The following is a 23,455-nucleotide window of genomic DNA, read 5'->3' on the forward strand; positions in this document are numbered from 1 at the left end:
TAAATTTGCCAGCGAGCTCGGCTTCACTGGCTTCATGTGCTCTTCCATCAAAATATTTATAGAGGGAATTAGTTGAAGTCATTGTTACGTGTCAAATCAGACAGATAATACTAGCAATATTATGAAGTTTATGTAATTGCTCAACTACTCAGGACTGCCAGGGTGTGTTTTGACACAAAGAACATTATCTGTCAGGAGCGGATGCTTTTCTCTGCTTTGACAAGTCTTCATGTCCTGGCATCTTGGGGGATCTGTCACGGCATGACGACGGCAGGGAGACAGATCCCCCTTGCGTGTGCTCAGGCCGGCAAACAGACTGCTCAGGAGTAGAGGTCAGGAGCGCTCGGGCCATCATGCTGCTGACAGCTCAGATTTATTTTTAATCCCGGTGATGAGAGCTCGCCACACAGATCATGTGGCTTGTTAGCGTTGAGTGGCGAGCCCCGCCACCATTACGCCATGATCTTATACAAAGAAAATGTGACAAAATAATGACCTTGGTGAGGTAAAAGCCCAGATAATTGGGAGCCAGCTGAATGGCGTTTGATTGTTATTCCACGAAGCCTCTGTTGTTTCATCCGCTGTGAAATCTTTTTGCCTATATGCATTGAGAAGCCAGGTCATTCCCCCCCTCCGTCTTTCCCTTATTAACATTTTGACCTCACCCAATCTTTCTGTGGCATGTGTGTAGGTGAGTGTGTGTATGTGAAGGGCGTTATGTTGATTGTATGTACCATATTTACTGTCTATTCATTTTTGACCAATTTCTTTATGATTGGTGAAAAATGTCATTATCATTGCATCAGCAAGCACATTACTTGCTGTCTAAAGTGACTGCGGTCACAGAGGCAATTTTGCTGACGGTACTTTCTCTCTTTTCTCCTCTATGTCTTTGTCTCTCTCTCTTTTTTCCCCTCCCTCTCTCTCTCTCTGTCCTGATAGGTGCCAATTATACAGCCTGTGTGCTGAGGCCTGCCCGGTCGCCACTGACCCTGTTAGCCAGCTTTAATGTCAACTCCCTGGCTCCAAAGTGGAGGGAATTACCCCACTTTTAGTCTCCAATCAGGAAAAAAAGAAGAGCAACACAGCAAAATGCAGAGCTTGACACTTTCTCAACCCATGTGCTCTTTTCAGGGTCTGACTGCTCTTGCTTTCTGGTGAAGCACAGGGTCAGGACTGTGTGGATAAAACCCTGAGGGTTTTGACATTTCAGCCTCACTGTCTTTTTTTAGTTTTTGCTCCTCTTCTGGCCTCGGTGCTTTTTGGAGGCAGCCCAGATGATGTGGTGGTGTTGCTCAGACATATGCAGAGCCCTGGCTCTCCTGGCACTCCTGTGTCCCTTGCGGGAGAGGGGCTGCTGTGGGCTGAATCCCAGCTCTGGGGATCTGGAGAAGTCCCCACACTCTGATCCAGACCCCTGGGAGGTCCTGCACAGACACAAACGCAGCTGGGTATGGAACCAGTTCTTCGTATTGGAGGAGTACACGGGGAATGAACCACTCTACGTTGGCAAGGTAAGCGATCTGTGACTGTTAATGGATCAGCATCAGCACGGTTTAACAGTGTGTTGTTAGATGAACATAAATAAACAGTTTAAACGTGACTGTCTGTCTCTGGTTAAAAAAAACTTGTGATAAACACGCATCCTCACACACCCTACTTTTGCAGATCTAGCACCAGGTTTAGTGCACCTGCACAGTAATACACATATCAATAACTTCTTACTGTAATGACCTGCAAAATCTGGGACACAGCAGTGTTTTACAGAGTTGTACATATTCCCAATGCCCTATATAAAATGTTAAACAAATGAAAAGACAGAACACAGACAGTGTAGGAGGGTGTTGTGCATTTTATTCCAGCCAGGCTGAAGTATGTACTTGTGCAAATGTGCAGTTTCTTGTTTAGAGTCCGGTGTGCGACGTGACAAGGTAATTTGCATCGTAATCAGCCCCCAGAAAAGGTATATATTTCTCAAATGTGTCTTTGTACAGTAGGTGTTCTGCCAAGGTACAAGATAGATCAAAGTAATGCATGTTTTGACAGATAAATAAGTACGAAATCCTCCCAATCACACAAATGGCATTGTTAACGCGAGGGTACACCGACAAAGTGACTAATCTGACATTTATGAGACACGGTAACACTGCTTTTCTATTGTGGATCACATTTCCTCAGGTGAAACTGTATGCAGACCAGTGGAAGAAGTATTCATATACTTAACTCAAATACAAGTAGGAATACCACAGTTTGAAAATATTAAATTACAAGTAAATGTCCTGCATTCAAATTTGTATTTTTTAAAAGGAAACTGCGTTAACAAAATGTACTTCAGTAGCTAAAGTGAACACACCTGTAACACTTTATTATAACCCCTCTATTTAGCATTTATAAGCACTTAATACATTTATAACGCACTATAATGTAGTCATAAGCAGATATGGGGGCATTTACATACTTACATTCTACACTGGCATATAAACAGTTAATAAATGCTTTATAACACTCAGGATTTATTTATGTGTAATCATACACCCACAATATACAGTGTTATCAAGCCGTCATTAAATGTTTATACACCAGTTATGGATGCGTTATAAGATCAGTCATTATTGCTGATGAAAACATTAATAAACAAAACAATGTAAGGTTCAAGGTTCAACTTTATTGTCATTTAAATGTACATTTAGATTTCTAACTGAGCCGCGCCCACTTTAAACCAGTGACAAGAACACAGAGAAAGTCATAAACACAGAAATCTTTCACGTGAATAAACCAAAACTGTTCTAAATGTGGCTGAAAATATCATGTTTATACAAGATCCCATCGTTCATAGTAAGAAGCTAATTGAGAATATATGTTTTTTCTTTATCAAGTAAAATACTAGCACAACTACCTCAAAATGTACTTGTATATGTATATATAATGTATGTATGTATAATGTATAATATGATTGTATTTAGTTACCGTCCACCACTACAAGTAACTATAGCTGTCAAATAAATGTAATGTAAAAATCTTTTTCTCCCTTCTAAAATGTAGTGGAGTAGAAGTATAAAGTAACATAAACTGGAAATACTCAAGTAAAATACAGGCACAAGTACCACAAAAATTGTATTGTAGAATAATTGGTTTACTTCACAATGTTTGGTGTACACAAGCGCCGCTCCCCAGCTTTCAGCACCACTGCTTCAATGGACAGCTCCTTCCTCGTCTAAACGGGCTCTGGTGTGTGCAGTGAAGGCCAGATGGGTCTCGGATTGGTCTCTAGATCCCTGTTATCTTGGAGAATTTTCTGGTCTTATTATTAAATTAGTTTTCATCTTTCCGCTCATCTGCAGGATAATCAGTCTCATCTGCATGTGTTTGCCGGGTCTGCTCTTGCAAGCCCATTTCCTTGCTGTCTCTGAACTGGATTAGCGTCTCCAGCTGGAATTAGGATACATTTGACTGTCCTATTCTCCTCTCTATTTTTCGCCAGAGGGATGCTGCAGGAAAGCATCTAAATCAGAATGAGCCTATTTGTGACACTGCTGGAGTTCAGCTAAAGGTCATTTCTCGTCCAAGCGGCCACAGTATCTTAAAACGCTGTCTTGTCTGATCTGTGTGTCCCCAGATATCTACTCTATCTGACTACTAGGGGACAGTATTTTTTGCTTGTGAACATCTGTTCTCTGATTCACATGTGTCCTTATCCGGCGTTGCCCATTTGAAAGTTACAGAGGAGAAGCCAGTACAGTAGTCAGGAATTTCGAGTGCTTCTTTTGCACACGCTTGTGTCTTATTGCTTTTCTTGTTAGTAAATCCCAAAGGATGTGGACAGGCTACTTACTTATTCATAGATGTGTAGAGAACTGCTTATCCACATGGAATATACATAAACTCATTTGCCTTTTTATTTCTTCCCATACATGTGTTGATTGATCTTTTAGTTTTATATCTGCGCATTTATAATGGTAGCAGCAGCAGTCCAGGGCAAAGACAGCATAGCAGCAGGCATGTTCAGAGCCAGACCGGCTACATCTTTACATCTGACCTCGTGCCCAAGCTCAATCTACCCATTTCAGAAATATGAAAAAGAATCTGATTCATTTACTCCCCGCGGGGCAGAGCAGGCTGCCTGGGAGCTTGAGAAGCTGTCACATTATTTGTTCCCTAAGATCATATTTGTCACATAGTGTGTGCTTGTTTGGTATCACAAGGGCACGCTGGCGCTGTAAAAAGCCTGGGCGGGACACCCTGACCTCGTGACTCAGTGTGAGCGACATGGAAGGTCCTGCCATGTCAAGAAAATGACCTTACTAGAAATGAATTCTTTATGTAGCTTCTACAAAACAACGCATGCAGGCAAAGCTAGCTTTTCATACTCAGCTGTAAAGTTTTCAGCAGGTGACATGTCCAGTAATTGCTTTTGTCAGATGTATCCAATGTATCCAATATGACAAACAATTGGGATCTGTGTCCAAACAATGGCGCAGTGGCTGCACAGTTTGGTCATTTGTTTGGCTGGAAGCAAAGGGAAATATGATATAGTTGGTAGGAAATGGGAAGTCATCACTTTGGCCTGGCTGCTCCCTTTGCATCTGCAGTCTGCTTGGCTTTAATGCATTCTGTCAGATTCTGAATTTCACAACCAAATGTCTCATTATGCCTTGGCACTCTGCCTCGGGTAAGTGTACTGGCCTGGAATCAGCTGCAGTCACATCAAGCCAGTGGAAACATACATTAAAAAGAAACCCCCTAAACTGCACAGCCTCCGCCGCAAATTGGTGACGCACATTTTTAAACAAGCGAGAACGCTGGAGCAACTCATCCACTTAACAAACACTTACTGGTAAACATGATGTGATTAACATTTTCTGCAGGGTATTCATGTGACTAAATATTTGCAAGTGTTGAAACGCACCAATCTGTAGCTTCTGCTGAATTAGCAGGCGGGCAAATTTTGCAACACATAACAGAGATGTTTCAATTTTTAGATGTTTGTTTTGTTAATGCACCAGCTCGCCTCGCTTTTCACTTTGGGATATCTTTTTCCTCTATTCGCTAACATTTGTAAAGCTACTGCTACGTTCTGTTAAGGACACATCTTCTTTCATAGCTCTGCTTGTGTTCAAGTGACAAGAGAAACTCAAGTGCGGGGAGGTACAAGCACACAGACACAGCCCTTATGCTCAATCTCACCTTTTTTATTTTTCTATGGAGACGTCTTCAAAATTGGCAGTCTGGCTAACCTTTAGAGTAACGGATGGACATATTTTCCCTTATAATTCAGGCTGCATTCAGGCGGCATTAGCCAGAGCTCTTCTGCTACACTCACAAAAGGATTTCTTCCAATACAAATAAAGGAACCTCAATGAGGAGCAAGAAAATGGTAAAACATCTCTTGATGGAAGAATCTCTTATGGCTCGCAATCACATCTACAAGTGAGACTGAAAAAAAAACGAAAAAGGAAATGACTTGTCTCAAACATAGGAAACAGGAAATCTTCTTCTCTGCAAGTCTTAGTGTTTGATCATATTCAACAGTCATTAGACATTTTTATGAGCATACATCATGAGTCATTTCTGACCTGGCAGAGAGAACCTGGTGTTGAGCGTGACAGTAATTCAGTTTAATAATCAAACAATATGCATCATGGGCATCAGGGCTGGTCCCACAGATAATTACAATGGAGCCAACATAACATGTTACTATGCAAAACTACTTCATTAGCATTCTATTAGACGCTCACTGTCAAATGGGTTAGAATCATAGAGCACAGGGCGCCGCTGCAAAGGTCAGTCTCAATAGCATCTACTCACACTTGCTGGTGCCGCAAACACAGCAGCGCAGCTGGGGAGTGGTGAGAGCAGCATGTTGAGCCCGAGAGGAGGCTGATTCAAGCTGACGGGGGGGGGGGACATCATACGCACCGTACCCAGGGACAAGAGCTCACAGAGGAGGGAGCTCATGAGGCATCCTGGGGGCCTCTGGGATGGTGGGAAAGCCTTTATCTGAGCCAGGGAATCAAAGAGGATGAAAACAGCAGTGTAAACTAGACTAGAGGGTAGTTATCAGCGGGGTGGGGGAAAGGACAGAAGAGGAACATTGTTTACACTTGCACGCTCTCTCACACAAATACAGGGCCGAGGCTGGAGCCGGCCATTTTTTAGATGAGGTCCCGTAAAGTCCAGAAGGAGGTCAGGACAAAGTCAGGACAATGTAAAATGAGCCAGATTCAAGACCAAAGCACGCAATAAACTGTCTTCCAGAAAAATATCTATGACTTTCTTTAGTGGGGCAGAAGAGAATGTAATCCAGCCTTCAACATCCAACTAATAATTGCGAAGGAATTGACTGTGGAAAAAACACTTAAACCAAGCAAAACGCAGTCACTGAGGGTCAAGAGACGTGATTATATTATATATGGCAGATCCAGGGTCAGTTTTCCAGAATACTGTACATTACTGTATATAGTTAGAGATCTTATTTGCTTTCTGGCAGAGAGTCCGATTAGAAGATTTAGATCACTCTCATGTCAATAAGTTACAGCGAGCAGCCAGTTAGCTTAGCTTAGCATAAAGACTGGAAAAAAAGGGGGATGTCAAAATCTGATCTATTCCTCTAACATCAGTAACCAGACTGCTTTAGAGAAAAAGACTGAAACTATGAAATTTATCGCACATTTAAGGGTTTCTAGAATTATTGACTGTATATTGTACAATAGGCCAAATTATCGTATCAATATGATCATTTTCACGGCTAAGTTTCTTTTACACGAAAAGCAATATGTCATGTTGTTTAAAGGCCTTGCGGACCCACATGATTATTACATGACGTCACCAAACTGTACAATAAGAATGACAAGGAGAGCGACGGAGATGTCAATCAAGCTCAGTTTGTACACGCCCACGCAGTCCTGAGAAAGGACTAATCAGGCAACATCAGTGAAAACGCCTGAGTGGGTAGACCAAGGGTCTGCAGGGGCTCTCAGCTGCTTCGACACATAAACTCTGAAGCCACATTTAGTCAAGAGGGCAGCTTAAACTTCATGTCCATTGGATTCACTCTAAATTTGATAAATCTGTCAAATTAAAATGTTGTTCTCCAGACACAGTGCATAAAATGAACCAAAGCCCAATATTTGTTTACAACATGTTTGCTTAAAAAGTAGAGAGACAACAGACAAAGACTGTTTGAAAAAGTGGTGTTGGTCTTGTACACTGAATTACTTCACATATGTTTGCACTTATTACTGAAGCTGTTTGTCTTTTTGGCAAACTTAAGTTATTATTTAGAGCTTAGATTTACTCACTCCCCCCTTGTCTCACCCCTCGGCTGGGTTCTTCAAATTTATGGTGGTCTGTTGACGGCTCGGTAAAAAACAGACGTACATCATTTTGGCACTTGGACGTACTGTATAAAATAAATACACTTTCTTGTAGCTAATAATACTGTAACTTAATTAAATATTAAGTAAATATTCTGGGCAGAGCGTGCTGTGAGATGAATTTGCTGTGTTTTATTTTATGTTTTCTGTCTGTATCCTCTTTCATGTGCAGTTTTTTTGTCTGAATATGGGGTTGCCGAAGTTTCCTGAAATGCTGATGTATTGAATTTTCAACATCCCCAACAGGTCTGATCTTGAATAATTCAAGGGAGCGCCTCGGCCTGTGCTGAGAGTGTAGATGTACTATGAATACACACAAAAGTTAAGTTTTAAGATCTCTATTTTTTCCTCTACAAAGTGGATAACAGGTGGCCTGGAGACTATTGTGTTCGGTATAATATCAAGCATTCTTCTCTATTTCAATGAATAATGTAAGCATGGCGGGGCTCAACTGCATACAGGCAGTTCATGTATTACAGAGAAGCTGGTTAAATGTCTGCCACTCTGCCTTTTTGTGAAATATAAACATGTATTTAGTGAAGAAGCAGAAAAAAGAGAAAGATGTTGGTCAGGCATCTGCGTGCAGAGGCTACTCGACTATTCTCCTCAAAGTGTAATGAGGCACTATTGAGCGGTACTCGTTTTTCACGGACTGACTAATTACATTTCACATGGTTATCTGTATGAAATTAAAGCAGTTTGATCTTTTCTGAAATTGCTTTTCGTACAGCCCGATACACCACCAGATAAGACACTTGAGGCATTACAAATGTTTCCTTAAAGCACAATTACAGAGATATGAAGTTTCTTCATCTTTGTTGTTTTTCCTTTTACTACAGATACCTTCAGAGAGTCGCTCATTGTGTCAAGTGTGTTTTGAGATTGATTCATTATGTATCACCCTCTGTTGCTCATGGGATTCAAGTCTATCAAACCTCCATTGATTTAACAAACATTGAAGCCCCATAGTAATCAGATTATTGCCCACTTTCAGCTGTAGTCCAATTTCAGAAACATCCGTCAAAGTGAGAAACTTGGTTTCCTTTTTCATGCTAAGGGAGGAAGAATAACTTGATTAACAGAGCCAGACTTGGGAAGGTGAAACCAAATTACATGGTACCCGATAAAGCTTATCTGGGTTCTTGGAGTTGTTGCATGTAACGTCATGTTGGAAAGTACCACTGATGAAACACGCTCACGATCTAATGAATGAATGGTACTTGTACCCCAGGGGGCTAACTATGCAGGAACCAGGGGGTATGTGGGAAGATTGAGGAGTAGCTCAGCTAATTGGAGAATCTGGGCCTAAATTCTGATTTGGTAAAACATATTTGTGATTAGGAGGAAAATAAACACAAGTAGACTTAAAATTTGGTGTGAGACTGATCATTAGTATATTTATCATCACAACAACTAATGAACTCCCCCCAAAAAACTCCAACATGCCTCACACCAACATGAGTCAGTTTAACACCTATAGACCGCATAATGCAAATGAGAGTTTGTGAAAACAAGCTAGCAAGTAAATGACTAAAAGTTATGGATGAATGATCAAAATGTCGGCCATCTGGCAGCCCAAACCTACTGAAACAATACAGAAAGTCTATCACAATCAAGATGTTAACATGCTCACAGTGATGCTAACATGCTGATGTTTAGCAAGAATGTGTACCATGTTCAACATCTTAGTTTAGTGTGTTAGCATGCTAAGATTTGCTAAGTAGCACTTAACACAAAGCACATCTGAGGCCGATGAGAATGTCGTCAGTTTTTAAATCAAAGTACTGACAAATTAGTATTTTGACTTGGTGATGGCGCTAGATGAAAAATCTGAGGTTCACCAAAGTTATTACAATTCATTCAGAGGAGCACATTAATGTCTGTACCAGCTTTCATGGCAATCCATCTAACAGTTGTTGAGATATTTCAGTCTGGACCAAAGTGGTGGACCCACATTTCCATCCAAAGAGCCAGGCTGCTGGCATGGCTAAAAATATTGTAACAATATCCACTTGTCTAAATCAATTCAAATGAACACCGACATGACAGTTGGTTAGGAAATAAAGCTTGGGAACCACCGCACTACCCCTTCTCATAATGACAGTAATAAATTGCTCTGATTTATATCAATGGTAGAAAGTCTCACTAATGATTTACATGCTCTCTCTTTGTTTACTTAGTGCTCTGAGGGCTGATTCTGACGTCAGGCTGTTTTTTTTGGAAATGTTAGAGGGAAATGCATAAACGAGTTATCCGACTTTCTCACCTTAACCTGATTAATCTCACTAATCTGCTTTATGTGTGTGTGTGTGCATGTAAACGTGCAGCTCTGCTAAAGTAACCTGAAGCCTTCTACCTCCTCTCCTCCTCCATCCACACACACACACACACACACACACACACACACACACATTATCCAAAGCAACCCCCACACCCTCCTCTAGACATTTACCATCCAATGGATGAAGGGACCCTAATATGCTAAAACCGGGGATGCATTGGCCACCTCTCGCTGTAATTAAATTCAGTCATAATGAATCATAGCCCTTAATCCTAAAACAGGCTATATTTCCACAGGGAGGAGAAATGACCTACATGTACTAGAAAAGCTCTTAGTATAGCCTTTCTACTACTGCTTTCTTACTTGGCATCTGCTCTGAAAGCATGACAAACACACACAAACCTCACTTTGAGCTGTGTTGAAAGTAAATGACTAGTGCGACGGGCTTATTTCCATATCAGTACTGTTTATTTATATATATCACACAGGGCGTAGTAAACAAAATCAGGTAGCAGCTTCAAAAGATTCATATCGAGTCATGTCACAGTTTGCGAGTATTTTTTAATAATGTGGTCAATTTTTTTAAAAACTTTTTGTGTGCTCTGGCTTCAGCTAATGTTTTGTGACTTGAATAGCAATGCGATGTGCAATGGCTCATTACTCTGTGGAGACGAATCTGTGCGTAGCAACACGATGCAATTAGGGTATTGTATGAGCCAGTCATCGGGCTAATGTTGGTGATTCACAATGGTGCCTCTGCACCTTTGCTCTTGGAGGTGTATTTTATCATTTGCGGACCATGTTGGTTGCAGCCCAAGACACTGTCACTGATTCATTGTGTAAAAAAATACACTTGGCAGCAGGAGAACACAGAGATAATGCCTACTTTGTTTTTCTGTTTTGAATGGCCACAGATAGAGAAGAAATAGCGCGCTTGGTTGCAGTGCAGGGAAGTGCGTTAATTACGATTTCTATCTTTGTTTTGCGTGTTTGAATCATTGTGTTGAATTCATTAGTCTTTTTTTTTTGTATTTAATTGCACATAGTCGCTAATTGCATCACAGAATGTGAAATTTCAGCTTTTAATTCAAGCTTTTATTCTTTCCTAATAATGGGCTTCCACTATCAATCATGTGGTGCTGGAAAATAGATTCTTCATCTGTGCAGATTGGGGATGGTGTTTTTTGGTAAATGTACTCGCTCCTCCATTGCATGTCTGTCTCTTGGATAACAAGACTAAGGCCCTATTTACACCTGGTGTGTGTGATCTGTATCTGAATAATGACATCCGAACCACTAACTTTGACATTTACACCTGGTATGAATAAGCATTCTCTGATATTGATTCTGCCCACATTGTGATCGGATCTCAATATGCAAATGAATCAGGTGGTGCTGGCAGACACAGCATGTCCCAGGTCAGGGGAAGCAAAGCCAGGTGTCTTTCATTTTCAAATTACTTTTTGTGACGGAAGACTTGCTAACTGCTGCGACTTGTATGTGCTTTTTCCTAATGTGGTCGCACTGTGGCTTTTTTGACTAGATAAGATACAGGTTGTACCTTTGTACCTTAACGCCTGGTGTAAATAGGGTCTAAGAGTCTACGGTCATGCTAGTGGCTCTGTGAGGCTGTACTTCGGCACTGCAGTACTTTAAGCGAAATGCTAACGTCAGCATGCTAACACACTCACAATATCAGTGCTACAAAGCACATCTAAGGCTAATGGCTATTTGGTCATAATCTAACGTATGGGGCAAATTTAAAATTTTGACCTGATGATGGCGCTAGATGGAAAGTTAAGGAATCCCTGAAGTTACTGTAGTTCTTGCTGAGAGGGGCACGAATGTCTCCACTAAATTTCAAGGTAATCCATGTAGAAGTAGTTGTTGAGATATTTCACTCAAACTCGCAAATGTCAACCTTGTGGAAGCACTCGAGGAATGGTCAGGGGATCATCAAAATCGTTCAGCCTGGACCAAAGTGGTGGGCCGACAGACGGACATCCCTAAAAATGTATACATCCATGACAACTAACATCTGATCGTGAGAGTGAAACCAGGGAAACTAGGTTTTATCACGTATTTAATCCAAAGCCTGCGTTTAACGACCAAATGATCAACTAAATAATCAGAATGCAAGAAGTGACCTTTGCCGTTCTCTATCTTCATCTGGGGGACAGGCGTGGCAGTAAAAGCATAATTGCTTCACTGAACAAAACTAACCCCCCTCATTACTGACTCCACATGACTGATTTTGGACTGTTGGGGCCCAAGGCTAATTCATAAAAACGTCAATTCCCTTTCTTACCCCAAAGCATTCATTCAATGTCAGGGACAACAGGGATGTGTTCAGTAGAAATTTTACTTTCTCATACTGGGCTTTTTTTATGCCCATAAAAAATGGAGGACGTTTTCTGTGTGAAACATAAGCTTGTCATTTGGATTTTCTTTCATACGGCATGCTCATAACTAACCAAAAAAACATGCTCTTAATTTTCCTCTCCTTCTTTTCTGTTCTTTTCTTTCTCCTCTGTGAATACAATTCTTCCATACAAATTTAACTTTCTACAAAAACGTCTATAAAAGGCACCGCTTTTATGACATTTCAGAACTACTTGTATTAAACTTTACTTCCAGTCAATAAGACCTTGGCCTTAAGCTGATGATTGGTTAGAGCCAATGTACAATGTAAACCAAAGGTGCAAGACAAATTATTTTCACTCCATTCAGACCAAAATTCATTTCATTTACGTCCATTTTGTCCTGCCAGTAGATATCACTTTGACACTGCCTGAATTCAGTTAAATTTAGTGGCTCCAGAAAAGTTTGAGGGATTTCAGTGAAGATATCCTGTTCTTGGAACCCAGCCCATTCATTTTCTATGGAGGAGATGAGTTCATAGTCTGACAGTGTTGAATTATGCCGAGAGGCTGAGGCTATGCAAAGACTATGGGATGATTCAGAGATGGATTGGGCCATGATCTAAAGTTGTTATTGAATTTGGCTCCTGATATCCCTCAGAATGAAGAATGGAGTCAGGAGAGTGATTTGCTCTTTTTTTCTCGGTGCAAGACTAAATATATTCACTACTGGAGGGATTGTGTACACATCAAAAGTCTTCCTTCCCAAAGGCCCTCTCATGTTGGGGTTTAATAAGGTATTTTATTGTTTGAAGTAGTCCTGCTTGTTTGAGTTGTTTATAATCCCTTTGGATCGTAGCAGCACTGTTGGTAGTGTAAGAGAGATGGCATTACCCTCGTGTTTCCTTTTCTTTCTCGCCGGAACAGGGCTTCGTTTTCATTGTATATCCCAGGTAGGCTTTTTTCATTCTGTCCCCAAAGATCTAAAGGAAGACATGAGTCTCGGGTTAGGGTTAGTATATAACTTCAATGTCAGTGGTGGGCGATGGACGTTTGTTGCTACGTAGAGAATAGGAAGGTAAATGGAAAGCTGAGGCAAGTTGTTAACTGGAATGTGAAGGTCAAGGAAATTCCAGATAATCTATAAATATAGAAAGAAACAGGGCAGCAGTCCTTGAACATTTCATGGTATAGGAGTGTGCATTAGCTACACTGGATTTAGTGAGCGTTAAGTTGCTCCTTGCTGTTTACAATCTTGAAATCTCAAGGAAAACAAATTCCATCGATTCCTGTAAAAGAATATGCAAGAGCTTGCTTTTTGTTTCCAAATCTCTGCAATAAGAATGATGGCAAACTCAAAACAATCAGCAAGTTAATAATCAAATTCAGCACATTTACAAACAAAATCAAAAGGTAAAATTCTGTTCAGGTGGTATTTCGTTCGCTCCTTTCAGGCTCCTCAGATTGATCATTACCAAAACTGAAGTTTTTATATATAAAAGTTACTTTATAGGTTTGATTCAGGAGTTTATAGCATCCTTTTTACCTTGCGAGCCCTTCATTTGAAGTACTGGCTACTTGTGACCCACCATGACAGGTTGTATAGGTCAAAGAGTTATGTGCAATTCCACTAAATATGTTTTTATCTTCTTAAATTGTTTAATTTGAATATATTTTTTTAGCCCCGAAGAGGTAAAATTGAACAGGATTGATACAAGTTAGAAAAGGATAAGATGATTTTGTATAGCAGGACTCTAAGAACTCTTCTCAGACTCTTAAATATTCTCCTTTACATTTAAAACATATAGAGGACAGACTGCAGCACATAGACCGGTCCGAGGGGTGATTCCCACACGGCCATCTGACATGAGAAATTGGTTTAGATACAAGCACAGTTTGACTTCAGCCAACGTCCAGCAGAGCAATGTGTCAAATATCTGAAATGGGCTCAGGACATATTTCTCTTGACTGTGCTCCTCAGCTGAAAACGCTCCACGTTTGACAGCAGCAGCACAAGATGGAGGTGACACCACCTAACTCTGAATGTGCAAATGTTGCCAATTAATCCATCAGTTGATCGACAGAAAAATAATCTGCAGCTATTTTGATAAACGATTAAACGTTTTTCATGCAAAAGTGCAACCAAAAAAGATTTCTCCATTTTATTTCACAGTAAACTGAGATATCTTTGGGTTTTGGACACTTTTTTCTTACGTTCAAGTCTCTTTCCAGAGATCAGCACCTCACAACAACCCTTTGTGTGCGTTACTTTTCTATTATGTAACTGTTGGCCGAACAAAAGAAGACATTGGAAGACATCACCTTGGACTCTAGGCAGATTGATTGAAAGAACTGCTAGCTGCAGCCCCACAAACATTTGTCCTAAATGAAAATCCAAATTTCTAAAATGTCAATAAATGAATGCAATGTTGCATGCAAGAAAAAACACATGATGTCGTGTCTGTATGCTGCATGCATCATACAGTAGTTATTTAAGACACACTGATATATATAGTAGAGTGTGGACATGCTTCAGCCGATGTCGCGAGCTATAGGCTTTCAGTATAATTAGCTGTGAGCTGTAACGCTGCTGGGTAAATGCTTTGTGGGGTCATTTGCGTCAGTTTTATTTCCCATAGATGATCAGATCTACTTTACATGACATCCCATCAATTAAAGGACATCATGTAAAGCCGTCTGCGTGCCAGGAGCTCTTGGAGCATTTACATATTGACTTGCGTACGCTGGCCAAATGCAGATATGAACAGGTAGCTGAAAGAATATTTGGTATAAAAGTAAAAGCTTTTGGTGTCTCTGTTCTTGTGAGTTTTATTACCCCATCTGAGACACACTCTCAAAATATGCTGATTTTATTACATGTAAATGAAATTCTTGTTCTTCACCTCCCACACTGGGTTAAAAGTTTGAGAATTTAATCATATTTGTCATGAGCTTGCAAATCTCTATGTTCAATCTCCACGGATATTAATACTGACAGGATTTAATGCAAAAAATACCACCTTAAGAAACTTTAAGTCTACAGTAGATAATTTACTAGTTTAATTTAATGTACAGATTCATTTTGTTTTCTAAAGATCTAAAACATTAACAGAAAATGTCAAGAGCACTATATACAGGCGGAAATAAAATGCACCCAGTCTCAAAACACTTGATCTCTTGCTCTCGCTATAGATATCTATTCATTGCTCTCTTCAGCTTCAGGTATGCTGTCCGTGCATTTTGGGAACTGTAGGAAATAATTTAGTGAAGTAGAGGAAGACAAGGCCAGCTTAAATTAAATGGAAAAGGTCATTTCACAGCACTTGCACTGAACATTAATAATGGATGATAGACATAGTGTGAGCCTATACTTTTGTTTGACCTCCATATCGACTAAAGAACGCGCAGAAGTAATCAAATCGGAGCTGAATCTCCATCACGCACACAGGTTCTCTGCATGTAAATGTGTTGGTGCACTTTTGATCTGATTCATCTGCGTGTGTCAAAAAGAATTGGAATTCAAAATGTTGCAGGCACATTGCGTCTCACTTACACTCTAGTTGAAGTGTGTTAGGTCCAAAAACAACATTCAGAATCAGACCTTCACAGGTGGCTTCCTTCCAGGATGCAACGGAAAAATCCCCCTTGGCTTATGTGTGTGGAGTTCTCATCACATTTGTCCATCCAGACCACCTCCCTACGAGTCCAGTGCGGTACATAAATGAAGCACTTCATCCTCTTGGAAAAGCATTGCCTCTGAACATAATGCAGCCAGCGATTACGTGTTTCATTACAGCGTTATTGGGAAAACAATTTCGTGCTTTATAAACATAATTTCAAGGAGACAGGGTTGGTAATTTCTTGTTAATTATTGGCCGACATATACACCAATACCGATACTGTGCATAACAAAGAAAGGAGGCCCACACAGTGACAATTTAAGTGAGCAAGCAATGTATTAATAACTCAACATAAGCAAACGGTGGTGTTGGGTGGGTGGGAGAGAGGGAGCCATCTTGGAACCACCCAGCATATAAAGGCTCCCAGAAGGTGAAGCCAATCCCTCAATGAGGTGGGAGGGGCCAGGCAGTCAGTGAGAACCTGAACGAGGGAAGCAGAAGCAGGTCAAAACAGGTGCTGTCACTCTGATACACTGACATTAACTAATGTGGGCTGATATACCGGCCAGCTGTTGTTGTTTTTATACTACCCTTATTTGTTTTATTTGATATTTAAAAAAAGCTTCCTATTTATATTATTGTCAAATGTTTTATTTATTGGGTTTTTGACATCGCTCTTGTCCATAAAAAGAGATGCTGTAAAAGTATTTTATTTCACTTGAATGGAGGAAAATCCATTCAGATAGTTAAAAGTGTACTTCTACTATAAATGGACATCTTAACTGTTTGGTAGAGACTCAGATTAAGAAAATTGTGTGGTCAGTTTGAAAAATAATAGTTTTTTTGTTGCGAGTGCCTGAAGTCTTTTTCTGGGTGAGACCATTAAAATGTACATTTTTGCAGTCAAATGTTCATAGAGAGGGAATGTTTTATTCACCTTGCTTCAGATAAAGGATGAGGTGAAGAGAAGGTACATGTAGCCAAGTCATGCAGGTCTGGTTTGATTTAAATTCAGGGACCACGAGGAGTCATGACATCCCTGAGTTGGCCAAACTTTTGCTGACTCTTCATCTCTTGGCCTCGGGGTCTTTTCAGCAGACGGTGGCACATACAGCAGAGATGTCATACTCAGTCTTGTGCTGTCTGGGGTACTTGAGGCAACAGCACGGCGACAGGAACAACACATCGGTTTCCCACAAGCGGCAGACAAAATCAAAGCTGACTTGTTCTTGACAGCGAGATTCCCATATGTCATGTGAGCAATAGATGGAACACAGTCGCCCACAATACCACATTTACTCACAAACATACATACTGCTTGGATGTCCAGGGTCACCGCACTGCTCAGTGTTAAGTCCACATTTTCAGGTTCAACTCCATATTATTCATTCAGACCAACAGCAGGCTGCATGAGGTGATGTGAGTCGGCTAAAAAATGTAGTTCGGTAAGCGTTTGTTTAATCCTTACTATCCGCCAGCCTCTGCTGGTTTATCAGCTAACAACACTCACATCATGTTAGGTGGATGGTAGAGATGGGAAAGATTCCCATGTTGATGACTTGTGAGCGTAGAGCCAGGGTGTAAGTACTTTAGGTGTCCATATTTGTTTTGTTGTCAGGTATTTCTGTAAGTAGGGTCCAAGTTGAATACATTTCAGAAAAGTTTCCTCATCATAATTACGACTTGGAAGTTGATGTGAACTCTACTTACAAGCTGGAAACTTGTAATATACAATAACTCTGGTATGACGTGGTATGTACGGCATTAGGCATAGCAGTGCTTTGAGCTAAATGGTCACGCTCACAATGACAATGCTAGGATGTTGATGTTTAACCGGTATAATGTATATTATTATAGTATTAAAATGCTAACATTTGTTAAGTAGCACTGAGCACAAAGTACAGCTGAAGATGATGAGGACGTCATCAGTTTTGCATCAGACAAGCTGAAATTTTGACCTCGGATCACCAAAGTCAGTAGGTTTCATGCTCTGGGAACCATGAATGTCTACATCCAACAGCCGTAGTCTGGATCAACCAACTGACCGACCTTGCCATCCCTACACCCAGAACACTAGCATGGCTAAAAACACAAAGGCACACACAGATGCGCATAAACATGCACTGAAATCCCAAGCCTGTAAAAGCACCCCCAGTTTATTCTAAATTTGCCGCACTACTGAAATGCACATGTCTAAGTAAATACAGATATATGTGTTTGAAAGTTGAGCCCCCCGAGGGAAGTTCTCAGCTGATGTGACTGATATATTGCTCCATTAACACACCAGCTTCTGTCTTATTGGCCCAGAAGATGGAGAAACTTCACGGGCTCATCAGAAAACCTCTTCACGCTTTAGCTATGACTTTTACTAAAGGCCACTTTCAATAAATGTCAGGCTCCAAACATTGGTAAACAGTTTTAGCTCTGATCAAATTCCAGAGGGGTGATATACACGGTGAGGTTGCCATGTCTGTAGGATTACAAGGGTTCCACTTCGGAAATGGCACATTAAACAAATGGATCATTTCCCACTGGTGGCGACAGTATTTATTCCCACCACTGAGGAGGCCTGCCCTTTCACTTCACGTCCCGCTCATCCAAACCTTGAGCCCCCTCCCCATCCCATCACTGATGAGGACTTGTTTCACTCCGGTTACAAAGAGAAAGCTGCACACCCCGGTGAAATATCCTGCAGGAGGCGAGATGTGTCGAAATGTTGATAGAATTTAAAATAAAAAGATTGCATCAGATATGAGTGTGCAGTTTCCTCCTCTTCTGTTTGCATGAGAATAGTTCTGCACTCCTGTCAGTTCAAAAAGCAGCGCTAACAACATTCACACATTAGTGACGCCTTGCCAAGTAAATATACCACAGTTATATGTAAATGTGTCCAAACTGTCGTTATTGAAATACTATATAATGTTTGGTGTTAGTTCAAGAGCAGAAGGTGGTATTTTAATAGCATATCAATGTTATTCTGTAGCCTACAACATCTTCTCATGTTCATTTCAAAAGTCATCTAATTTGCATTTCAAGAATTTGTGATATTTTCACAAATGTTAAGTTCATTCATGTTGTCTTTTTATTCATTTGGATGTTTCCAAACTGGCAAATTAATGCAGATTTTAGTCTAGAAGGACAAATATCAATCCTTTTAAGCCAATCTTTTTAATAGTCTGTTTGAAGGACAGATTTTAGGACAGAAGTATATGTTTGGGCTTTTTTCCCCCTGTATTAGAGAGTAGAGTTGAGGGGGAAGAGCGATGGGAGATGACATACAATAAATGCCCCAGGCTGGATCGGGCTCTTTGCGACTACATGGCCAATGTCCCAAACTCCTGAGCCAACAGGATGCCCCAGAAAGAAACTGTTTTTGTCTGTTAGAGTCACAAATGGTGAAGTAATGTCAGCCTCCAGTTCTTGAAATTGTTGGATTTATGGGTAATAATAAGGTGGTTATCGTTGTCCTGATTCACATCTCCAATATTTGGATTGTTCATCGTCCTTGGCGGCCATCTTCATCCTTGTGTCGTAGGTGACTAGCGCCTGGGAAGAGATTATTGATGTCACTGTCGTCAGGCGGTCACCTCAGAGTGCTCGGAGCGATGAGTACTCTTCACCGAACAGGTTTTTAATCAAAATAATGTGTCAAACACCATCGAAACCTGTTTGCTGTGGAGAGCTTGAGTGCATTTGAGAAAAAAAAAAACTGAGTAAACAAACAGAGGCAATTATGCTTCCCCAAGCATTAAAAAAATATATGAATGACATGAAAACTGTCTCAAAAGCACAAAAGAAAACAATGAAGTAGAGGAATGTGAATGATGGTGAGGATATCATATTAAATTATTTGTTTTTTGTTTTAGATAACCTTTTGTCTGTGATATCTAACTAAAATGATTTGTTGACGCACATGAAAATACAAAGACATGTTTTGATATTACATTTTCCCCAGCTGTTTATTATGCTAAACCCGCTGGATATCTGTTGACTTTGTTCCATTAAGCATGCACATACAGCATCGTACATACAAAGCTGCTACACAGATGGACAAATTGGCACCATTAAAAGTCATGCCTAATTAGCTATTAACACTTCCTGTTTGCAGTGTCCCCATGGGTGTACAGAACTATCGCTGGATTCATTTTATACTGTAGAAAACGTAAAAACCTGATGATTCTCAAGCAAGCTCTGGAGCTATAAGGAGCATCTTTTTTTTCGATGATTTTTATTGACATTTATTCACGACGGATATCAAAATGATGACATTCCCGGCAAGTGTACATCACACTGAAACTAAAAATATGTGTATCATGTCTGTGTGTGTCAGATTTGACTGAGTTATGAATGTAAGAGTCAAAAGGTCACAGTTTGAAAACCTCTGCACTAGACTGAGTCTACAGCCATGCTACAGGCTCTGTTAGGCTGCCCTTTGGTATAGTGGTGCTTTGAGCCAAATGCTAACATCAGCCTGCTAACATGCCCACAGTGACAATAGTTTTTCAATATTGGACAAATTACATTTTTTACCTGATGATCAAAAGTTATCACAATTCATACTAAGGGGAACATGAATGTCTGTAGTACATTCCATGGCAATCCATCCAATACTGAAGACATTTCACTCAAAACCAAAAATGTCAACCTCATGTTGGCACTAGGGGATCACCGAAGTCATTGGGATTCATCCCGTGGGAACCATGAATATCTCCTTAATAATAATAAAGTAGATTTCAAGATGTTTCACAGGATGAGTACAAATTCTGTCAGCAAAGAAAGTAGGATTCATCATCCAGGCACCTTGAATATCTGTACCATGTTTTGTGGCAATCCATTGAGTAGTTGTTGAGGTATTTCACTAAAAAACAAAAATGTCAATCTCATGGTGGTGCTGGAGGAAAACTCAGATCACCGAAGTCAGTAGGACTCCTCTTCAGGGGACCTGAGCAGAGGAGTTCTGCTTTTATCAGCTACTCGAAGTGCTGTCCCGAAATCCCCTCCCAGGCAGTTGCACACCACTTCACAGTTTAATTAACGTGACTCTGACGACTCTCATGAGCGCCATGCGATCTCATATGTGATCTCAGCGACCTCAAAGCACCTGCACGGGTTTAAATGTCTGGGAACTCCCCATGATTATCAGTTAATAGAACTGATGAAGCCTCTCAGATGACTTAAACAGAAGACAGCAGATACAGTTACCTTTCACATTGTACTTATATAGCCAATAAAAACTGCAGTTTTAATGTCATCTTTGCTGAAAAAGTGCAGTGAGTTGCACTACGTGGGACAGTCGAAATACCTTCCTCATTTTAGCCTCCAGTTTTAACAAGTGCCAGGGCCTTTTTCATATGACAGCCAATGGGGAGCGGCTGCAAGACAGATGGAAAGCAGCCACTTTGGAAAGGACTGTCGTTTCTGTTGGCACAGCGGAGCACTTTCTAAAGTTGTTGAACATTTTAACTTTTGTCGATGCGACCACACAAAGTGGACTGCTGTTTGTGTGAGCCGACTAATCACAAGGAAGAAGTGTTGGAGGTTTTACTTTGCACAGCTCACACAATATAACGATGAAATGGCAGAGCAGTTTGACTGCTGAACTTCCTGACTCACTGTCTCTGTTTATGTGCACAATATGTGACAGATAGAAAATGTTTTCCATAGAGAACCAGATCCAACTGTATTTTTATTGCCAAATTCCCTACGTTTTCTTAACATTTTATTCTAAATCATGAAAAAAAGCACACACGCAAAGCACCATTGAATCCTTTCATTTTGTCCTGGAGGGAGGCTACACGTGTGTTAAAGTGTTTTATTTCTTTCTGAACATCTGTGTTCTTTGATATTATGTCTGCCTCTCTAGCTACAATTTGATCTGATTGTATAAACCTTAAATTGATTCAGACAACAAAGGTTGCTCTGAAGCATTTCTTTTAAACAGACACTTGAGCTCAATTGGACTCAGGAAAGAATCAATTCAAAGCGATTCACAATGGAGGGGAGACGAGTGTGTTGGGTCTACATTAAGAATGTGATGTAGGCTGTCACAGCAGGCAGGCACAAAAAGAGACACACAAGTGAAATTTAGCGAAATTTAAGGTTTGTTTATGCATTTTTGTAACATTTGTCAATAGGACCATGGCTCCTTGGATTATTTTCACCTATGAGAAACACAACTTCTGTATGAACAAGGATATTAGGCTTTATCTGAGAGTGGCGGCCCCCAAAGTAGCTGAAATCTGCGTATTTAGGATTCGGTTTTGACATAGATTTGGTTTAGTTTCTTTTTCATTTTCATCGTGTCTACCAGACTCCATGTATAAAAGTGACATTTTCAGCCCCCACATAGTGGAAACTGTTTAAATACTCTTTAGACTGTCATCTGTTTTCAACAGTAAAGTGTTGAAGCTATTATCCTGTTTCAGTTCTTATTTAGCCTTTTAACATTTGAAATGAGAAGATGTATTGTATAGAGGAGTGTAATTGTACCTTTATGTTTTTATATGCTGGAAATTTGCACAGACCACCTACACACCAGGCTAATATACATTTAAGTATACACTTTCCTTATTTGATTATTATTCTTTATTGCACACATGCCTCTCACAGTGTCCAGAGTATGCCACCCTGCATTTCACATGAGCATGTCACAAATGAAATGTTTCAATCTGGAATTTTCCACAACAATTAGATGTCAGTCCATTTGATAGCTTCATTTTACATTAAATTCAAATTATTCTAAAGCAAGTCCAGTAAGTGCACCAATTGAATGCATTGTTCTCCCACATTCGAAAGCAGATACGTTGACCAAAGCGCTGTGCAAATAATATAGATTGATACTCAGCTCTACAATTCAGTAGGACATTATAATGTTGATATATAATGTGTCAAATTGGGATACATTTATAAAAAAAAAATAACCATGACTGAGGGCCACAGTCCCACAGGAATTTTACAGAAAAGCAGTGTTTCAGTGAATTCAGTGGGTCTTAACACTGAATGAGCCAGAGCTGGAGGCTGAGACCAGAGGTTCAGAACAGTATGTCAGGTGATATTTATAGCCCTCTGCAGCCTCTTATACTGTACTGTATGTCCTGCACCTTGTACCTAGCAGTAAAATTAGCTCTATTTTATGTTGTTTTGTCATTGTGTGACTTATATGCCCGTAGCAATGTCACCTAAACAAATTCCTTTTATTGGAGCCAACTTTGCAAGAGATTACATTTTGTGAATAATTCACATTCTAGGAGTTGATCCTTGACCCCTATAAGTATATAGACGAGTGGCATGGTCTGATTCAAGTTAAAACAGTTAACCTATTTTATTTATTAGAAAAATATATTTATCATGAGGCTGTTGTAAGCCCATAGTTTCTGTTTGTTTCACCAAAAGCCTCGCAGATGCCACATATTAGTTGGATTACTGTATGACAAATTCAAAACTCTGATAAAATGCAATATTTGTAGGCCAACTTAAATTCTACATGTATGTATAATCCATCTTAAATCTTGAATGCAAAGATGATTTCTTGTATTGACACCACCTGATATGGAAATACAGTTTCCTCCTTACTATTCACTTTTTCCATTTATATTGGTCCGTCAGTAGGCTGTCAGTTCCAGCCTGTGCTCACTTGCACATGAAAAACCCCCAGAAAACAGTCGTCACAACGATAGCATCTAAGGAACCCTTTTGTGACAAAAGAGCTTTGATTCCCTCCCTCATAATACTTTGAAAAGGATGCCTATTCCTGTCTTCCATTTATGTGTCTCTCTGTGATGAGGGCAGCTGACTGCCACACACACACACACACACACACAC

General features: G+C 40.2%; 1 protein-coding gene across 2 annotated transcripts in view; it reads left to right on the top strand.

Moving 5' to 3' along the window:
* Positions 1-1,277: 1,277 nt before the first annotated feature.
* LOC139304544 (cadherin-7-like) overlaps positions 1,278-23,455 on the top strand; it is an 80,266-nt gene continuing 58,088 nt past the window's right edge. For both annotated transcript variants that reach the window (XM_070928479.1, XM_070928480.1), the window contains exon 1: positions 1,278-1,514. In XM_070928479.1, the coding sequence (XP_070784580.1) occupies positions 1,278-1,514 (237 nt within the window). The remainder of the gene's footprint in view (positions 1,515-23,455) is intronic.

This window comes from Enoplosus armatus, chromosome 21 (genome assembly GCF_043641665.1).
Source record: "Enoplosus armatus isolate fEnoArm2 chromosome 21, fEnoArm2.hap1, whole genome shotgun sequence".
NCBI classification, from domain to species: domain Eukaryota; kingdom Metazoa; phylum Chordata; class Actinopteri; order Centrarchiformes; family Enoplosidae; genus Enoplosus; species Enoplosus armatus.